The following is an 18,447-nucleotide window of genomic DNA, read 5'->3' as shown; positions in this document are numbered from 1 at the left end:
TTATTAATATTTTCGAAGCTTAAAACTATAATAATATTAAATAATAGCAAGTGAATTAAGTTATAATAGTTAATTTTCTTTATTTAAAGAAAAGTAAGCTATTATATAAGAGAATTAGTTAGTTTATATACTTTAAAATACATACTTTAGCTATATCTACTATTTTTTAAATTTCAAGGCCTTAGGCTATATGTAATAGATGTGGCATTAGATGGATATGGCTTTTAAATAATATATATAGCTTAAGGCTTAAGTGAATGAATTAGTTAATATTCTATTGAGCCTACTTTATCTCAAATTTGACTCTAGTATTACTATAGTATTATTCTATTTATATAACTAATTACATAGTATCATTCTCTATCTATTAGGCACTAATCTCCAATTCCTCTTTCTGCCATTCAAGTAATGCCGTATAGGAAGACAGGGTATAGGGATGATTAGCCCCTAAGACCCTGGCCCGTGCCTCTGCGCATTGCTTCATTAGCTCAAGAGCATCTGCATCTCGGCCACGTCCTTTCCATGTAAAGGCAAGATTATTCATACCGGTCAGCGTAGAAGGATGCTCCTTGCCGAGCACCCTTGAGCATATCTCTAGTTCTGTCGCTTCCAGTTCCTCAGCCTCCTTCCAATATCCCTGATTCCGGTATATTAAAGCCAAGTTAGCCATGCTAGTCAGCGTGGAAGGATGCTCCTTGCCGAGCACCCTCGAGAATATCTCTAGATTTATCGCTTGCAGTTCCTTAGCCTCCTTCCAGCATCCTTGATTCTGGTATATTAAAGCCAAGTTGGCCATACTAATTAGCGTGGAAGGATGCTCTGCACCTAACACCCTTTTTCTCGTCTCCATTACTTGTACCTCTAAGTCTTTAGCCTCCTTCCAGCGCCCTTGATTCCGGTATGTCGAAGCCAAGTTGGCTATGCTAATTAGCGTAGAAGGATGCTCTGCACCTAATACCCTTTTGCTCGTCTTCACTACTTGCATATCCAAGTCTTCGGCCTCCTTCCAGCGTCCCTGATTCCAAAATATTGAAGCCAAGTTGGCCATACTAGTTAGAGTGGAAGGATGCTCCGCACCTAACACCCTCTTTCTCGTCTCCATTACTTGTATCACCAAGTCTTCGGCCTCCTTCCAGCGTCCTTGATCCCGGTATATTGAAGCCAAGTTGGCCATACTAGTTAGCGTGGAAGGATGCTCCGCACCAAGCACCCTCGAGCATATCCTTAGGTCTTTCGCTTGTAGCTCCTCGGCCTCCTTCCAGCGTCCTTGATCCCGGTATGTGGAAGCCAAATTGGCTATAATAGCCAGTGTAGAAGGATGCTCCGGCCCTAATATCCCCCTAGAGCTCTGCAGGGCATCATTAAAATATTCCTCTGCCTCACTGAACCGCCCGTCACTAAATAAGGCCACAGCATGCTTACATGCCAGGTTCATCCTAGCCTCATTCTCCTGTCCAGGAAGCCCAAATGAAAGAGCAAACTTAGCATGCGGTAGTAATCGTCTCCACTTGCTTCTATTCCCATGATTATCATCCGGGAACACTTCAAGCAGACGTGTAATAGCAACTTGATTCCATTCGCTTAGCGATTCCTGCTTTTTAAGCCAGTTGCGTGTCGAGAGATGCACCAGTCGATGGATGTCGAGTGCTGATTGCGCCGTGCGTTTGGTGACAAATGAGTAGGCGTCGAGGGTTCCTATCGCGTCTATTCCCTTTTCACACGGCGAGGTCATCGGCAGAAGAGCTAGCGGAATGTCCGTTGGATCTACACAGGCCATAAAGAGGAGATCATGAGCTGCCAGCGTATCCTGGCGACGCATCTGCTCGAACGAAATAAGCCAAGTCGAAGCTATAACGTTCTCAGACTCTTTACTGATATGATCAACGACTTCCTCCTTTTGCTCAGCCAGTAGTAATAGATATTTTCTAAGCGTTATCTTGTTAATGTTGATATAGGCCGCTGCTTGCACAATAGCCAGAGGGAGGTACGCGAGCTCTTTGAGTAAGAGATCCGCTACCTCTGGCTCGTTCGTCGGGCTGATCAAACACATTTCCAGCATCCTTTGAGCTATGTCCTGTTCCATCTCTGGCAACTCCACAATATTTTGTAATGCCAGCGCCACAGCCGTCTTTCTGTCAGTTGTCGTGAAGACGATGGCACCCTGGTTGGACACCGGTAGATACTTGATCAAGCTAACTGCCTGGGACAACCCAGTAGTTTCTAGTATAGCGTCATCCGTGATGTCGAACACGAGTAGCCACTGCCCTACGCTCTCTTTGCTCAAGTATAGTTGAACCAGCTCCTTGACATCTGCCTTTTCATCATCCCAGCCTGGAATATTAAGCCGTTGAGCAATATACGCATACGCTTGATGAAGGCTCTCTATATTGCTTGCAGGTATCCAGAAGACTGAGCAGTTCTTGAATCTTTCTCTTATTCTGTACGTCAACTCGAGCACCAGCTGTGTTTTGCCTATGCCGCCCGGACCTGTGATTGCGACTTTCGTAGGTAACGCTCCAACGAAGAGCTTTCCTTCCAGCTCGGCGAGTTGCGATTCGCGACCAACGAATCGAGTGTTTCGGTCGAATGGTACAATGAATGGTGTAGTGTTGACTGTGGCGCTATAGTTTAGTACTTATTAGACAAACTTGTATAGGGCGTACCTTTTTCCATCTCCTCTTGAAGTCGGCTCAATGCTCTCTCCTTTCCTTCGCCATATCTAAAATCCATCGACACGCTGAAAATTCCAATCAAAGAGTACGCCAGATCTTCTTCTTGCGTTGTCTGGCGGCCCACCATCCATGCCCTTCGATCTTGTACACTGAAATCCTCGAGTGGACCACCCCGTAGTGCTTCGACTGGAATGCGAGTAATCTCGTGTATCTGCTGCTCGAGGGTTTCTTTATCACCTAGTCGCCGACGCTCTAAAGAGAAGAACTCGACTGATGCGGGAGCGATGAGCTCTTGAAGCGTCCAGCCTCGAGTAAACCATCTGCTCTTTCGAAAAGATGCTTCCCATGTACTCTGGTGTCTTGGTACCCTGACTGTTACCGAAGTGATTCGTTTCCGCAGCGTCCAGCCTCGCGGTGCCTCTGTCACTGGTATCGAGACATCCGAGAGGTATACGTAGCATTTTGCAGCATTTCTATACCATAGAAACATAGAATTGATCGCGTTTGAAAGCTCACAAATGTTCCATTTGTCAATACAACATGTGTCGACCCAGAAGTACTGTAGATTGTCACGAGCCGCTTGTTCACCACAGAACTGAATCTTTTCATAGCCAGCCTTGGTTTTACCAGTATCATTCACCAGGTCTTCAAAGAGAAATTCGTCACCATCCCAGGTGTGTGACAGAATAGCATAAGGCGGAACTGTTTTCCCGCTGAAATCCGTTGAGGCCAGCCTCTTGGAACTGTTGAAGTAAAGAAGTCGCATCGCTCCAAGATCGGTTCCAGGCAGCAAGGATAAACGTAGAAGTATCAAGACACCGGGCAGTTTGCGGGTAGTCGGAGATGGATAGCCACAGGCAGAAGAGAAAGTGGTGCTCTGTATGTCATGACGGAAGGCCGTGTAAGGCTGTGCGAAGGTAAAAAGTGCAAAGGTGTTACACAGGCTCAGCCGCACCATCACGTGCAATAGAAGCGTATGACTGGATTGGTCCGAACCCCCCAGGATAAACTTTTGGTAGAATTTTATTGGAGCGCAAAAATATTAATACATAGAGTTACGGATACTGTAACAATTAAATCATGGTAATTAGATAAAATGAAGGGTTGTGCTGAGTTGCAAGACGATAAACACGCTTTAGCAATCTGATTTGTAGGGTTGCTTACTAAGCAATGTTTAACTCAATTAAACATTACAAGCTATGCCCGTGAATGATTATCAAGGTTTATTTCGCGCAGCAGATGCACAATCTGAGTACATTAATAGTTCAATTTAACTATATATATCCAGTTCAAAATGCTCCATTCCCAATTCCTGATTTCCCGCTCTGCCTCTTCCAATTCTTGACCACGTGACCGTGGTCAACAAATAATGCTATTGAAGCAATGCGTGGCAATCGCTCAGCGACGCTAAATTCGAAGAGATCACAGGCTAATTCGATTGTTATAGTACTGGCAGGAAGTAGGTTAGAGTGCTGTTTTAACATCGAGCTGGTGGAGATGAAGTGTGAATGACTGAGGAGTTCGCTAGGCTTTGGCTCCACTATTTAGAAGCCAGATACATCTAGCGCCACGTCAACCACCATAAGGCCTGAGGCCTCAAAATTCAAAATAGTAAGCATAGCCGAAGCGTGTTTTTTTGAAGTACAGAGACCAACCGGCTTTCTTGCACAGATTAACTTCCTCTGGATAAGAAAAAAGACAAGCGCTTTTATTTAACTTACTTGCTATTACTTAATATTGTTATAGTTTCAAGCTTTGAAAATATTAATTAGTTAGAGATAAAACCTCAAGTAAAGAATAAAGTTATAAAACAAATAATTATTAAAACATAATTAATGAACCTTTATATAAGCTCTTATAAAATTTAAATACTTATCTAAGCATTAAAATATGTCAAACTAAAATGAGAGAAGTACAAAATAAAATCCTATTATGTGGCATTGAGATATTCGTAATTTCGTCGAAGTTCCAGTTATACTACGGCATTTTCGCTTTGCAGGGATGTCGGTTACAGGAACTAAGTAAAAACAGCCTTTTGCCATTTTGAAAATTTAGTAGTAGACTGAAATAGCTTGCAGACTGTTAATTAGATGACCTCACGGGAAATATCCTAAAATTAACGTCGTGGTGAATTCTATAGTGCTAGAGGGCCGCTGCGGAGATCGCGGCATAAAGTATCGGGAATATAGGCATTTTGACCCTTGGTGTTCTACAACGAATCTAGGGCAATAGTTCTCTATAAGCCCCTATAACTCCAAGGAGTGTTCCCTAAATCGATATAAAGAGGCGCTATAGGACATTTGTACGGGAATAAGTACTCTCCCCCCCCTTAAATAAATGTAATAGTGGGTCCCCGCAAACCAGCATGGTACGGTCCAGTTGCCATACAAAATAAGCCCTTGCACTTTGACCCACTGCTACATTTAATTATGGGGTGGGGGTAGATCTTCTAGGGTCATAGCGCAGTGAGTAAAGCAACTATTTCTTGGACGTTAAACGAGGAACTATTATACTATTCCCCCCCCTAAATAATTGCTAGCTCACCTAATATGGATTAGAGGAACAGAATTCCTATTCTGAGTGGTTATGCCTGGTAGGAAGGCTTTTGGATCCATTGTACAGAGCGAAAAGTGGTCTGTGTATTAAGCCAGGGATATGTGTAGAAGGTTCACGAAGACCATTTACCTTGGAAGTGGCTCTCAGCCAGCTCGAAAGGGACTTCCTTACTGGCCTAACACCCTGGATTCCTACCCGCACCTATACCCAAAACTTATGTGCTAACAATTATTTAGGGGGAGGGCTAGTAGTGCCCGGGGGGATAGTAGGCTTCCTTAGCGATGACTTCCTTGTAGGTACAGGGGAGGAGCCCTAAAAAGGTGTGGCAGCCCTTGTCCAACGCGTATGGGCTACTTTTAGGGGAAGGACCTGGAATATAGGGCCTTATAGCGAATTTGCTAGCTTGATCTGTATACTAGAGAGCCTAAAAGCCTCCCAATGCCCTGTATTCCCGATACTTTATGTCGCGATCTCCGTAACAATGAACGATTCCGTGGGCGTGCCTATTTAGATAAGAAGTAAGTGAAATATTTACCTTACTTCGCACAACTTAATTAACCTCCACCCTACCTGGAACACATTCTCTCCACAAACTACAATATCACCGTACAAAGTATTCATAGTATAATCACCACACAACCGAGAAGCTCATACATTTGCTATGGGCCCTACCGAGCACACGATCGCCTACGGCAACTTCCTCTTTGGTCGTGTCTCTACCACAGAGCGCCGAGGTCCTAAAGTTCTTGACCAACAACAATAACGCTCCTTTCCAAGAGCTCGATGGATCTAAGAGGTACCTACCCATTGTCCATAACGCTGTGGTACATCGAGCAACTAAGCTGACTTCTTATTACATAGTCGGGTTCTTCAAGTTCACGAAGCTTCCGCCTAAGATCCAGAACATGATCCTCAACCTCCTCATTGCCCCTTTTCTCGACCCCAAAGACTGCACAGTTCATGTTCGGCTTGAGATTGACTACGATGGCTACGCGCGTAGATACCACGGCTTGAAGGAACAAATCAAAGCCTACCAAACTCAGCACCTGAAAGACGATGCCGAAAATTCGAATTGGTATATAGTTTAGGGATCAAGTCCGATATCATGGCATGTAAGCAGCGTCAAGAGAATGACTGCCGCCAAGACCAAAAGTTCCAAGCACTTCTTGCCGATAATCAAGAGCGGGGATGCTAATGGAAGCCCATGCCTTTAAGGACAAGGCTGGATTCTCATCAGACAAGGCGATATCCGAACTTTTGAGAAACTTGTCTCAAATCAGTAGGTAGTTGCATCGAATATTGGGACACTCTTTCTGGTCAAAAGCTCGCGTCGAGGTTCAGGATGCCCTAATCCTTGGTTTTCTTCCAGGAGTTTTCAGCGAACGACGGGCAATATACAAAACCATGAAGAGCATGGAAGTCACACTCGACCTTTGCGACAATGCTTCTTTCGAAGTCCCTGACGAAGAGACGAACACGTGCCAGCAGTCCTTGATCTGCTAACCCCAAACACCTTGCGGGACGAGAAATTTGAGAGCAGTGCAACCTGTGGCGCCCAAACAAATGGAATAGAGCATTGCCATGGATATACTGCGAGAACTCTCAGGGAGTGAAAGGCTGGATCAATCAAGCAGTGAGGGAACAGTGAGGCAGTATGGATTATGGAAAATGGAAAATGCATAAAGTTCTCGATTCAGATTGTTCGAGGGGAGCGCAGAACACTAAGAGGCGGAGAAGGTGTACTTGTTCCACTCTTTGTACAAATATTCAAATGCAATAAAAGCAAAGCAGAAAAACAATTGTAACTGTCGGCTGCTTTCTTCATTGTGCCTGCTGTGCGTGGAACAATTGCCAGAGTTGGTTGCAGACTTTTTGGCATCCTATTTTGCATTCACTGAGTCTGGAACAATATGGAGTGAAGCTCAAGTGTGTCTTGCCTCACTATCCAACTCTTCTCTAACTTCCCGCTGCAGGCCAGCTTGAAAATCATGCCCTTAGCCGATGTCATTTTACCACAGCACATCACCTTTCACTTGAACGTGAATTCACCGGAATCCATTCACCTTAGCGAGAGGCCCGAACCCTACCCACCCACCTAACTAGCCATTTTGCGAATAGAGAATACCATCCATGCCTTCCTCAATCTCCCTCTGACCACGTCACCAATCTACATCAACAACGTGCAATGGCGGCTGCCACGACCATGGAACCACCACACATGGAGACGCCGTCGCAGGTCGCTCGAGAGGGAAATGCGGCAGAATCTTCTCGGGATCAGACTGTTGTGCCGCGACAGTCTTACAATACTGGCCATGGTGACTTTTGCTTCGGCCGGCTTTTTGAGAAGGATCAGCTCTACTGGTGCTACCAACTAGGCCTAGGGCGAGAGGGTCCCGATTACGGAGCAAACAATGTCCTCTTTAAAGAGAAAGATGGCTTTCAAAGGTCTGAGAGAGCAACTGAGGTTCGTGACAGTTGGGGCTGACTTCGTATCTTAGATCCGGGCATTTCAAGTTCAACAAGCTTCCCATCGAGGTTCGCCATCGGATCTTGGACTTGTTGTGTGCACCCTGTTACGGCGGAGATGACTGCATTGAAATCGAGATCAAGAAGTTCAAACCCAGGGACATAACAGCACCTGGTTGGTGGAATCAGACTTTTGAACAACACCAGAGTGGCCGGAGTGAATGGGCGCCGTCACGGGCTACGTCTTCGGTAAGCGACGAGGAACAAAGAAAGCAATTTGCTGAGAAGCAAAAAATATTTCGTATCGAGAATATGCCACACCCGAATCGAACCAAACTCTACCATATGTCAGCCAAACCCAAGATGGCGAGGAAGTCCGGGCTGTTCTGGTGCCTTACAAAAGATTGGTCCATGCTCGAACTGATCCGAAATCTGTCAAATGTCAGCGTTCAATTTCGGAAGGAGTTCGGCGAGGTATTTTGGCGAAGGACCAAGATCACAATGAGGAACTTCGATCCCGATCCCGATTTACTTTCTGGCTTCCTTGAAGAGAGGCCAGCCGTGCCGGGCGGAGTCAGGCACTTTGAGTTCACACTAGACTTCAGAGACAACATTATCGATTTAAATGTCAAGGAGGACCAACGAAGATTTCTCGACTACCTTCGAACGATCTCAACTTTATCGAATCTTGATAAACTCTCTGTTACTATCTGGACCGGAGATAATCAACTCCGTGAGTTCGAATCTAAATCAGAAACATGGAAGCAGCTTGAAGCTTGTCGAACGCTGCCTGTCAAAGAGAACTTCGATTTGACTCTCTATATATCTGCTTCTGATATCGACGCCTTTGACAATCCCGACGAAAGGGATAATTACACCGAAGATTTGGAGGTGAAGTGGTGCCCGAAAATCAGAGAGTTCATGTTGCCGAACACTTTACGGGCTCCAGAGAAGCTCACTGAGACGGAAAAATATCTGCAGTCCCGGCCAGGCCGAAAGAGTGATGCAACGAAATAGACAGACAACTTGGAAGGCGACCGGTAGGAGGTGTTATGAAGGCAACTGCTGGCTGTTCACCTTCCAAGCTTGGAAGGTAGAATTACACTCGTTCGTTCTGGGCAGAAAGGGAGGGGGGACAAAGAGAGATGAAACAAATGTTTGGAGAAGTAGGCTTGGGCATGAAACGGTGGTCGAGACGCAAATAATTTCCTTTTCCTTTTCTCTTCACTAAGGAGAGCCTGATGCTGAGAAAGCATGCTGTCTCTTAGAAACACCGCACTTCTTCATCCTGATTTTGTCTATGTAGAAAGGGAGGACACTTTGGGGTGCTCGGAAGACAATTACACATTCAAGTTGTTTCTCAAGATCGTGGTCTCATAATACAATAATTTCATTCCCCATCACGAAGAGCAGTAGATGAGCAAGAAGTCTCAACTATGCAGGTGGAAACAAACGCTGGTTGGTATCTCGGCACACTCCATAAGAAAGCGTTGCGAAGACGGTCCCCCTAGGTATGAAGCACATTCAGGTGTCGACGGCGGACGGATTGTTACATTTACCCACGTGGGTAATGAATAATCTGGGAATGGAAGAATATTGAGCGGCATGGCTTTCTGATTGCTCAACGTCCCCACTTGGCATGCAACAACATCAAGCAGGCCATCATGGACTCGCCGGGGACTGACTGCTCGGATTACAGTACACACAGTATCGGGCTGCGGACTAACAGCTGCACTGATCCCACTGGGTGCGGGAAAGCACCAGTGAAGCTCACGAACATTCTGGGTATTGCAGAACCTCGAGTGCATGGCTTCCCAGATTCCTCGTTGTCCCCACTTGGAATGGAACAATATCGTGTCGGGCCACCATGTGCTCCCCTAGACTGAGTTCGCCATTGCACCAATGTTATCGGAACAATCACAAATGTGGGCTGTGGGCTGGCGGCTACATTGGTCCCACTGGATGCGGAGAAGTTCCCAGTGAAGCTCACGAGATTTCCGTCCCGTGGCCGATGGAGCTAAAGCTGAGAGACCTTCGGCCCAGGGTGACGCCGTGTGTCCAAGAGGAGGGCCGAATTCAAATGTTGGGGCTTGCATTAGTCAATCGAAGTTGTCGAAGCTGTTTTCCAGGACGGTGTCAACAACACGAAATAAGCTGCGCGGGGTGGCCCGCCCGACCTGGGGTACAATGCGATGGTGTAGGTGAGGGACTAGGGCACAGGTCAGCTGCAATTCCCCAGAGCTTACACAGCATGGCATACAGACTTAAGGGTACCAACACTGCAGAAGTTGTAATCTGGGTCTGGGACAATGACTCGGTCGGCTGCTTCGGAGAGGACCTGATCATCTCTTTGGCCTTCCAGACTTCCACCAACGGCATCAAAGCAGCCGTTGTTGTGCGACCAAGTGGATATGCAGTGGGCCATCACATGTTTGGTATGCTGACGCCCAAGAGGAGAAGATCGTCCAGGGGTGAGGTGTGGTGTGATCATGTCGAGTTGCACGAGAAAGAGAGACGTGTATTCAAGCTTCACTTCCCCACGTCACGTGCAAGCCCCATCAAGCCCATCAAGCCCATCAAGCCCATCAGGCCCTGCAGGCTGCAAGCCACATTTGCGGAACAATCTCGGCGCCGATCTCTTAGCGCCTCGCCCGTAAAAGTGGCTCCTCGACCACGGCTCGGCGTTCTCGTCCTTTCAACTCCCTCCCAACTCTCTCTCCGCATCCAATACCACGTTACTACCAGCCACGACGTCGTCTGGTATACTTTATGCGAGTGCGAATACCTTCTCGCTCTAGGCAAGGCAGCCAACGTAAGCTGTGGGTCCGTCCGCCAGTCAAACAAGCTCGCAGCCCCTGGCGCATGCACTCGACCCCGCGGACGGGGGCCCGAAGTGAGGGGAAGCTCTTGCTTGACCAGCAGTATATCGGCCGACAAAGGCTCTTGGGCAACTGACAGTAGGGATGCACGTTTTGTAATTGTTACGATTATATAATAATCAAGTCGTCAAATATGTATTGCATAAAGCACTGTATAAAAGAGCGTATAAATCGTGCATATTCGTCACGTGGAAGGGAGTAAATTAATGGGTTTGATTATTGGGAGGAACACGAAACCGCGCTAGCCAAATGGAAGCTTCTAATTGGCTAAGGTCACATGATGTCTCATATGCAAGATAATATCACCATAATCAATTCGGAGGGATTACGACATTACGTATACAGCTCCTAAATTATATAATTTTAGTATCCCACTGACAGGCCGTCAACTGACTTTTTGTACTGAATCTCATCCCATCTTCCAGGACAGGGTAGCGAGATCCAGATCACCCAGGCCTGAGTCCAGGAGCCTCTCGGTCCGATTACAGTCCTCTCCCCGGTACTTGGCAGCTGTGACCAGCCCTGATGGGGAGCCTGCCCCTGCATTCCCCTGTGCCTCCCCGGCCTATCCCAGGCCCGGACCCCCGAGCCCTAGAAGGGTGTCTGTGACATCAGTCAGTCTACAGTGTAATAATTTCCTTGGGAAATTTTCTGGGGAGTGTGGAGAGCTTGCTTTTTGGAGAAGACGCACTCTGAGCTGTCCACTGTCAGTGGAGCTTGAACCTAACTAAGCAAGGCGCTTCTGCTTGCTCTAGTTGCACAGCATGGAGAAGCAAGAGAAGTTCAAGGTAAGAGCTATTTCCGTCTGATCAATACGACTCAAATTTCGCGCGGCGGACTATATATGCCCTAACGCGCTTTTCAAGGCGAAGAGTTTTTTCTCCTTGGTCCGTTGTGTTGCCGGTTACGCCCTCGCCCCAATCAATTGAACTCTGTACCACCAGCAAGATGTTGTGGTCTTCAATTGCAACCGTTGCGGCATTGACAGCTATTGTCAACGGCCAATATGAGTCCTCCCCTCCTTATTATCCAGCCCCGTGGATGCGTGGCGGCAATGGATGGGCAGATGCCTACGAGAAAGCTCAAGCTTTCGTCAGTAAACTCACTCTTCTTGAGAAGGTAAATTTGACTACTGGCGTGGGATGGGAAGGTGGACCGTGTGTTGGCAATACTGGCACAATCCCTCGTCTCAATTTTCCAGGCATCTGTCTGCAAGACAGCCCTTTGGGAGTCCGTGACAGTAAGTTTGCCGCCCTCAACGCATTTTTTGAAGAATACTAATCTAAAATAGCGGACTTCAACTCTGCATTCCCTGCTGGGGTGAACGTAGCAGCTACATGGAGCACCAGGCTCTTCAAATCTCGTGGTAATGCCATGGGAATGGAGCACAGAGGAAAGGGCATCGATGTTCAATTGGGACCGGTGGCTGGTCCTTTGGGCCGCGCTCCAGAGGGAGGCCGCAACTGGGAAGGTATGCCACTCAATTGAGGCGTGAGAGCGCGAATAGCTAAGCCCACTACTAGGCTTCAGCCCCGATCCAGTTTTGACTGGAGTTGCCATGGCGGAGACCATCCAGGGGATCCAGGATGCTGGCGTGATTGCTTGTGCAAAGCACTATATCATGAACGAGCAAGAGGCAAATCGTCAATCAACGGACACTGTTGAATTCGCATACTCTGCCAACTTGGATGACAAGACCCTGCACGAGCTCTACATGTGGTGAGTAGAAGGGGGGAAAAATAGTTCCAGCTAACTGGTGGATAGGCCATTCGCAGATGCTGTACGGGCAGGCGCAGGAGCTATTATGTGCTCGTACAACCAGGTTTGTCTAACTACACTGTTTCGTGTCTTCCTTCTAACAACCTTGCAGATTAACAACAGCTACGGCTGTCAGAACAGTTACACCCTCAATTACTTGCTCAAAAATGAACTTGACTTCCAAGGATTTGGTACGAAATTTAGCCTCTCACGCTCATTTTCATACTGACAATTTGCAGTGACAAGTGACTGGTGGGCGCAACATACCGGTGTGGCTTCCGCATTGGCCGGCCTTGATATGACTATGGCTGGCGACCAGAACCTCAATTCTGGAGATACCTTTTGGGGTTCAAACCTCACAGCGGCTGTTCTCAATGGCACAATTCCTCAATGGAGACTTGACGATATGGTGGTTCGAATCATGTCTGCCTACTACAAGGTATATTGTTCTGATCGTAGACTGTGGTCAAGAGCAAAGCTGATACAATCGTCAATTCAGGTCGGCAGAGATACAGCCTCAGTCCCAACCAACTTCAATTCATGGTCACTGGAAACCAATGGTTATCGTTTTCCCGAAGCCAACGAGAGCTTCCAGCAAATTAACTGGCATGTCAATGTTCAAGACGACCACGCCAAGCTAATCAGAGAGATTGGCGGAGCATCCACTGTGTTGTTGAAGAACACGAAAAAAACATTGCCACTCAGCAAGCCCAAGAGCGTGGCTGTTATTGGATACGATGCGCATGATAATCCGGGCGGACCCAACTCCTGCAGCGACCGCGGCTGTGACAATGGAACACTTGCAATGGGCTGGGGTAGTGGAACAGCCAACTTCCCCTACCTGATTGCCCCGAACACAGCGCTGAAGGCTCAAGCTGCCCATGACGGATCCAAGTATACCAACGTCAGCAATAACTACGACTTTGCGGCTGTGGCAAAAGCAGTTACTGGTGCTGAAGTTGCAATTGTTTTCGCCAACGCGGATTCCGGTGAAGGCTTCATCACGGTCGATGGTAACGAAGGAGATCGAAAGAACCTCACGCTGTGGGGTGGCGGAGATGCGTTGATTGCCTATGTTGCATCTATTCACCCTAACGTCGTTGTCGTCCTGCACACCGTTGGGCCTGTCATCGTCGAAGCTATCAAACAACACCCCAACGTGACTGCCATCCTCTGGGCTGGTCTTCCAGGCCAAGAAACCGGAAACGCAATCACCGACGTGCTCTACGGCAACGTCAACCCCCAAGCCAAGTCCGTCTTCACCTGGGGCAAAACCCGTGAAGACTTCGGCACCGACGTGACATACGAGTTCCCCTCAGACCCACCCCAACTTAACTTCCCGGAAGGTGTCTTCATCGACTATCGCCACTTCGATGCTGCTGGCATCGAGCCCTCCTACGAGTTCGGCTTCGGCCTCTCATACACCACCTACTCCTACTCGAACCTCAAGATCACCAAGCAGAACCCAGGTCCCTACGAACCCACAACCGGCATGACGTCTGCTGCGCCAACGTTTGGAACAATCGACTACAATCCTGCTCATGCGGAGTTCCCCCCTGGATTCCATGCTGTCCCACAATACGTGTACCCATACATCTCAGGCCCAGTGCCCACAGGCTTGCCCCAGAACTGGCCTGCGGGATCAAGAGATGGCTCGCCGCAACCGAAGGTGCCTGCTGGTGGCTCAGGAGGTGGAAATAGACAGCTGTGGGATGTTATGTATACCGTTTCTGCGACCGTAACCAATACTGGATCTGTAAAAGGAACAGAGATCGCTCAACTTGTGAGTCTCCTTCTCCCCTTCCATCCTTCACCTCACCTCACCTCCCTCTCCTTCTCCCTCAAAACCTCTCGCTGATAATCTCGACAGTATATCTCCCTCGGCGGCCCCACTGATCCGAAGATCGTCCTACGCGGTTTCGACGACCTGATCCTCTCTCCCGGCGAATCCGGAACCTTCTCATACGATATCACGCGCAGAGATATCAGTAATTGGGACACAGTTAGCCAGAACTGGGTCATTAGTAATTACCCGAAGAAGGTGTATGTTGGGGCCAGTAGTAGAAATTTGCCGCTTAGTGGGGTCTTGGCTTAGTTGTTGGCATCAAGGAGAGGCGAGGGGTGCTCGCAGGAGGGTAGAATAAATATGAGCATGGAAAGTACATTAGGAAAAAGTTAATGGATTAATTTCTATTCTGCAATGGAATGGTCGTTGGTACACTCATGGTATATTCCATTCCGACCCTTTTCCATTTCTCATTTCTCATTGTGCCCCTCCGCCTCTCAAAGGTACGTACATTGGGTAGGTGGCTCCTCTCGCTAGATGTTAAGCGAGAAACGAGAAAAGGGGGCGGGGTGAGGCATGATTCACGAGGAGGAAGGTGTGTCGCATGTGATTCATGGGATTATTGACGAGTGTGTGAGGGGAACGTGAATCAATGGGATAATGCAAGAGGCGAGTGGGAGGGGAGGGGTAATAAATACTGTGTGGAGGGGTGAGGGGCGGTTCTTTCTGTTGCCATTTACAATGTTCTGGTCGAGATTTTTTGACTTCTTTTCGAGACAAAACTTTGAATATTTAACATGACCCCGGAAAGATGGACGCAAGAAGAAACGATTGCTCTCCTCGCCATCGTTCACTTGAGCACCAAGCTCGACGGTCCCAAGACGGACGAGGATCTCGCCTACATCCTGAACCAAAAGGTCGCCCAAGGACATCTAAAGCGGAATCTCAATACAGACAATTCATTTAACAAACACATTGTAGAGCAGAGGGTCTACAATCTTATGGAGAATGGAACGGTTCCTAAAATAGGGCAGATGAGGGCAAAGCGCAAGGAGAACCCAAACATGAGACCCGAGGAGGTCACTGCATGGTTCGCTGCTGAAGCGGGCTTCCACTTTAAACCGCAGGAGCAGGACGTATGTAGTATGAGCGGCAAACGGTCATTGGCAATGCAGCCATCGCCATCTTCGCAGCCAATCCTTCCATTGCAGCAGTCCTATGTACCGGGAATGGGTGGAGCATCGGATTTTGGACGTCAACAGCTACCGCCGACTTTCTTGCCGCCACATCAAGAGATCAGTGTACCAGCCATAGCTGGGCCACTGAGTTCTCGGGGTGCTCGTGGCCTAGGAATGGGAAAGGGAAAATCTCAGCGACACCACCCGTACGGCGGCAGACACCAGTCGAAACCACAATGGAGACCTCTCAATTACCAACAACAAACGAAGCCAACTCCCACTCCGGCTCAAGCGCACGTACCAATACAACAACTTAATGGCCCAAATATGGGCGGAACAAAGAATTCTCACGGTCATTATGCAGGCGCCACCACACCGCGAATCACAACAGCCACCATCGATGGTTGCACCAGCTCCGGCACCTCTATCAATACTGCAACTCAATGGCTCAAGCTTGAATGAAACATCTCACACCTCCCCTCACCAACAGCAACCACGCCCACACCCTCAGCCCCTCATATCTCAATCCAGTCACCCGCACCTCGCGCACCTCTTCCGCCCTTCACTCCGCGAGCCAGGCTCTCGAAACGGCCTCACAATATCAGGACAAGAACCCTTGGCAGATCTCGGGCGGCAATCGATCGAGCTGCCGTCCATCAAGTCACCGCTGCTCATTGGCGACTTCACAAGTCCAGATCACCCAAAGGAATGGCGGACTGTAGAGCCGGGTTCCGATTGGGTGAGGGTGGGGGCCGTACATTCGGAGGAGAAGGCAAAGGAGATTAAGGATCAGTGGTGGAAGGACAAGCAGATGTGAAGGTGAAGGTAAGGCTGAGTTTGTGATGTCGGATGTGTGGATCAATGTACCAACATTATCTTGTAGAACACAAACAGCATGGTCTTCTCACCCAGCTCTCTTCTTAATTTCTAGGTATAGGCGCGATGTAATGTGTTACGTCCTCCTGGAACATTGGGGGGTTTGAACACCGGCACCGGGAAGACTTCCTGAATTGAAGGTAGAGCAAACTCCTTGGCCAACTCACAATAAGTAGCAATCGAAGCAAAGGAAATGTAAGATAACACTGTTAATTTACCGAACGAAGCTTTCGTCCAGCAAATATGCGCGCTGAGCTTGTAAATCTAATGCATGCGGCCGTACCAGTCCTCAAGACCGCAATGATATTCTGAACTTCATATGCCGCTCCCCCAAACTCCGTAAATGCGTCCACCATGACTTTTGGGTATCCAACCTCCCCTATCCTAAAGCGTAAAATCAAACTCCTTAAACGCCGCCTTGAATGCCTCGATATCTTTCTTCTCTTCCTCCTCCGACTGCGCACAATCCCTCCACTGGGTTCTCTTCTCAAGCTGCAACAACTTCGCCAACACGATTCTGCCGAATTGGAGCGAGAATCGCAAGCTATCATCGAAGGGCATGGTTAGACATTTGGTGCTACCCTCGCTCTTCTCCTCGCTCGGCGGCGTCCAGATCCAGACCCGGAAGAAATCGCCGTCGTCTTTACCGATGCCGGGATCTCGAGTCTGGAAGGGGGGATAAGATAGATTTTCGGCTTCAACGCGGAACGCAGCTTCGACCAAGTCTTTGCTGATCGTCTCCTGGGGCATGGGAATGAATTGCCAGTGAGTGTGAACACCGTTGGCTTTGCTGATCTCGTATGTGACTGCGCCTAATTTGTTGTTGCTGCGCTCGGCGACCATTTCTTGCAGGGCTTTCTTGAACCTGGTCATTTCGACGAAGGTCTTCTCCCTGGCGTTGTCTTCTTCGGTGATAAGTGCGAGAGTGGGTGAGTGTGTCAGGGGGATAATGAGGGCGTGAGCGGGAAAGTCAACGCCAAGCTGAGAATATGTTGTAGATGTGGTTAGTGGGCCTTTAGCAATCGTGAGATAGGCGTCATCGCCAATCGAAGAGATAAGATGTGTCGCTAGATTCGGATTAGAAAGGCAGAAGAAGCACTCTCCGGGACCCGGTGGAGGTTGCCTCTGGCCTCGATGTCCTTTGCCTCGTTTATTTCGATACCCGTCGTGGTTCCCATACCTGGAATAAGGCTCAGGGTCGAGAGTTGGTCGCTTTTTGGGTCGGAGAAGTGGAGATATTGTGGTACCTGTAGGCAGTGGCGCCGTAGTGTCAACAGAAGATGGAAGGGAGAATGCATAGAGAGACTTTTGCTTTTTCGAGTTGCCGTGGGCTGCGAGAGAGATAAATCGAGTGACTGGCTTGACATCAGGTGTGTCCGCTGTAGGACTGTGAAAGAAGGGCTCTCTTTCGAAAAAGCTGTCCAGGGATGATGAGAAGTGGTACCGGGGCCTAAGGGCAGCACAAAGATCGGCGATATGCTCCTGTCCTATAGGAAGCATTACGCCCTCCGCCAATGGGATCTTCGAGCCATTCCTGATGGAGGCTGGCCATGTGGTAGTGAGTAGAATGTCGGCCGAATTCGCACCATGCAGAGCTTTGGCATCGCCAACTGTATGGAACGGGAGATATTGTTCTTTTGACAGGCCTCCAACTATTGTCTCGTCGAGTCTGCCACCGAGTGTAACAATCTTGATGCCCTCGGAAGTTTTGGTCGTGCTTCGCTTTCCAAGAAAGTGGAGGTTGGGACAAATCTGTTGAAAGTCAGTCGGGATAGTAAAAGAATACAAGTGAATGGATACTTACCTCCTCATCTTTCTCGATTTTGTCAATGATCCGCTGAGGTAGAGGGGTTGTGCCAACGGTAAAGTAAGTCGGGAGTGGAATAGAGATATTGTCAGCCAGGAGGTCGGAGACGGAGTCGTCATCTCCAGAGAATAAGTTGCCCGCAACAATAGCAAGGGAGAACTTGTTCTTCTCATGCAGAGTCGAGATCTTCTTGAAAACGGCCTGTAATTGCCCATTGACGTCGCCGAGGACAATGCTGTGAGATGTTAGCTTGCTTCCTAGAATTGGCAAAGAAGAGGAGGGGAAATCTAAATAGAAGAAGACACCAACACCTTGGACGCCATGGTTCGATTCAGTACCAGGCGTCGAGGCAGAGCAATGCAAAGCAAATTGGTAGTGGTGTTGTGAAGTGGTTCGCGGGACGCGACGAGGTTTTTCGAAGCTTATCGAGAGAGCTCTATCTTAGCTCCGCGCTAGCCATAAAAAGCGA

The 18,447-nt window shown here is 48.3% G+C and overlaps 4 protein-coding genes across 4 annotated transcripts; 2 read left to right on the top strand and 2 right to left on the bottom strand.

Annotated features, from left to right (window-relative positions):
* Nucleotides 1–367: 367 nt before the first annotated feature.
* On the bottom strand, nt 368–3,438 carry K444DRAFT_545356 (HET-domain-containing protein; the record flags this gene model as incomplete). The annotated part of the gene is given in 3 exon segments (XM_024876130.1): nt 368–1,140; nt 1,384–2,634; nt 2,649–3,438. 3 exon segments carry the CDS (start codon nt 3,436–3,438, stop codon nt 368–370), a joined length of 2,814 nt encoding a protein of 937 aa, XP_024728517.1.
* A 7,977-nt stretch (nt 3,439–11,415) lies between these two features.
* On the top strand, nt 11,416–14,550 carry K444DRAFT_656788 (glycoside hydrolase family 3 protein). The gene is made up of 8 exons (XM_024886113.1): nt 11,416–11,813; nt 11,865–12,044; nt 12,097–12,292; nt 12,338–12,395; nt 12,444–12,522; nt 12,571–12,770; nt 12,831–14,114; nt 14,202–14,550. Exons 1-8 carry the CDS (start codon nt 11,522–11,524, stop codon nt 14,424–14,426), a joined length of 2,514 nt encoding a protein of 837 aa, XP_024728516.1. The 5' UTR covers nt 11,416–11,521; the 3' UTR covers nt 14,427–14,550.
* A 364-nt stretch (nt 14,551–14,914) lies between these two features.
* Nucleotides 14,915–16,112, top strand: K444DRAFT_669362 (uncharacterized protein; the record flags this gene model as incomplete). Its single annotated transcript, XM_024887519.1, has 2 exons — nt 14,915–15,501; nt 15,566–16,112. 2 exons carry the CDS (start codon nt 14,915–14,917, stop codon nt 16,110–16,112), a joined length of 1,134 nt encoding a protein of 377 aa, XP_024728515.1.
* K444DRAFT_669361 (uncharacterized protein) lies at nt 16,101–18,301 on the bottom strand (the record flags this gene model as incomplete). Its single annotated transcript, XM_024887518.1, has 3 exons — nt 16,101–17,923; nt 17,976–18,213; nt 18,288–18,301. The coding sequence occupies 3 exons, from the start codon at nt 18,299–18,301 to the stop codon at nt 16,556–16,558; spliced, it is 1,620 nt and encodes a 539-aa protein (XP_024728514.1). The 3' UTR covers nt 16,101–16,555.
* Nucleotides 18,302–18,447: the final 146 nt, after the last annotated feature.

The sequence above is a fragment of the Hyaloscypha bicolor genome, assembly GCF_002865645.1.
Source record: "Hyaloscypha bicolor E unplaced genomic scaffold K444scaffold_182, whole genome shotgun sequence".
Classification (NCBI taxonomy): Eukaryota; Fungi; Ascomycota; class Leotiomycetes; order Helotiales; family Hyaloscyphaceae; genus Hyaloscypha; species Hyaloscypha bicolor.
Note: the sequence above shows the minus strand (reverse complement) of the source record. Positions and strands in the feature narration are given on the sequence as shown.

What these genes read in the sequence shown, in the direction of transcription:
- K444DRAFT_656788 (XM_024886113.1), top strand. Translation starts at nt 11,522, where the DNA reads ATGTTGTGGTCTTCAATTGCAACCGTTGCGGCATTGACAGCTATTGTC. An exon ending in ACTTGACTTCCAAGGATTTG is followed by an intron (nt 12,523 to 12,570) that starts GTACGAAATTTA and finishes GACAATTTGCAG; the next exon opens with TGACAAGTGACTGGTGGGCG. An exon ending in TCATGTCTGCCTACTACAAG is followed by an intron (nt 12,771 to 12,830) that starts GTATATTGTTCT and finishes TCGTCAATTCAG; the next exon opens with GTCGGCAGAGATACAGCCTC.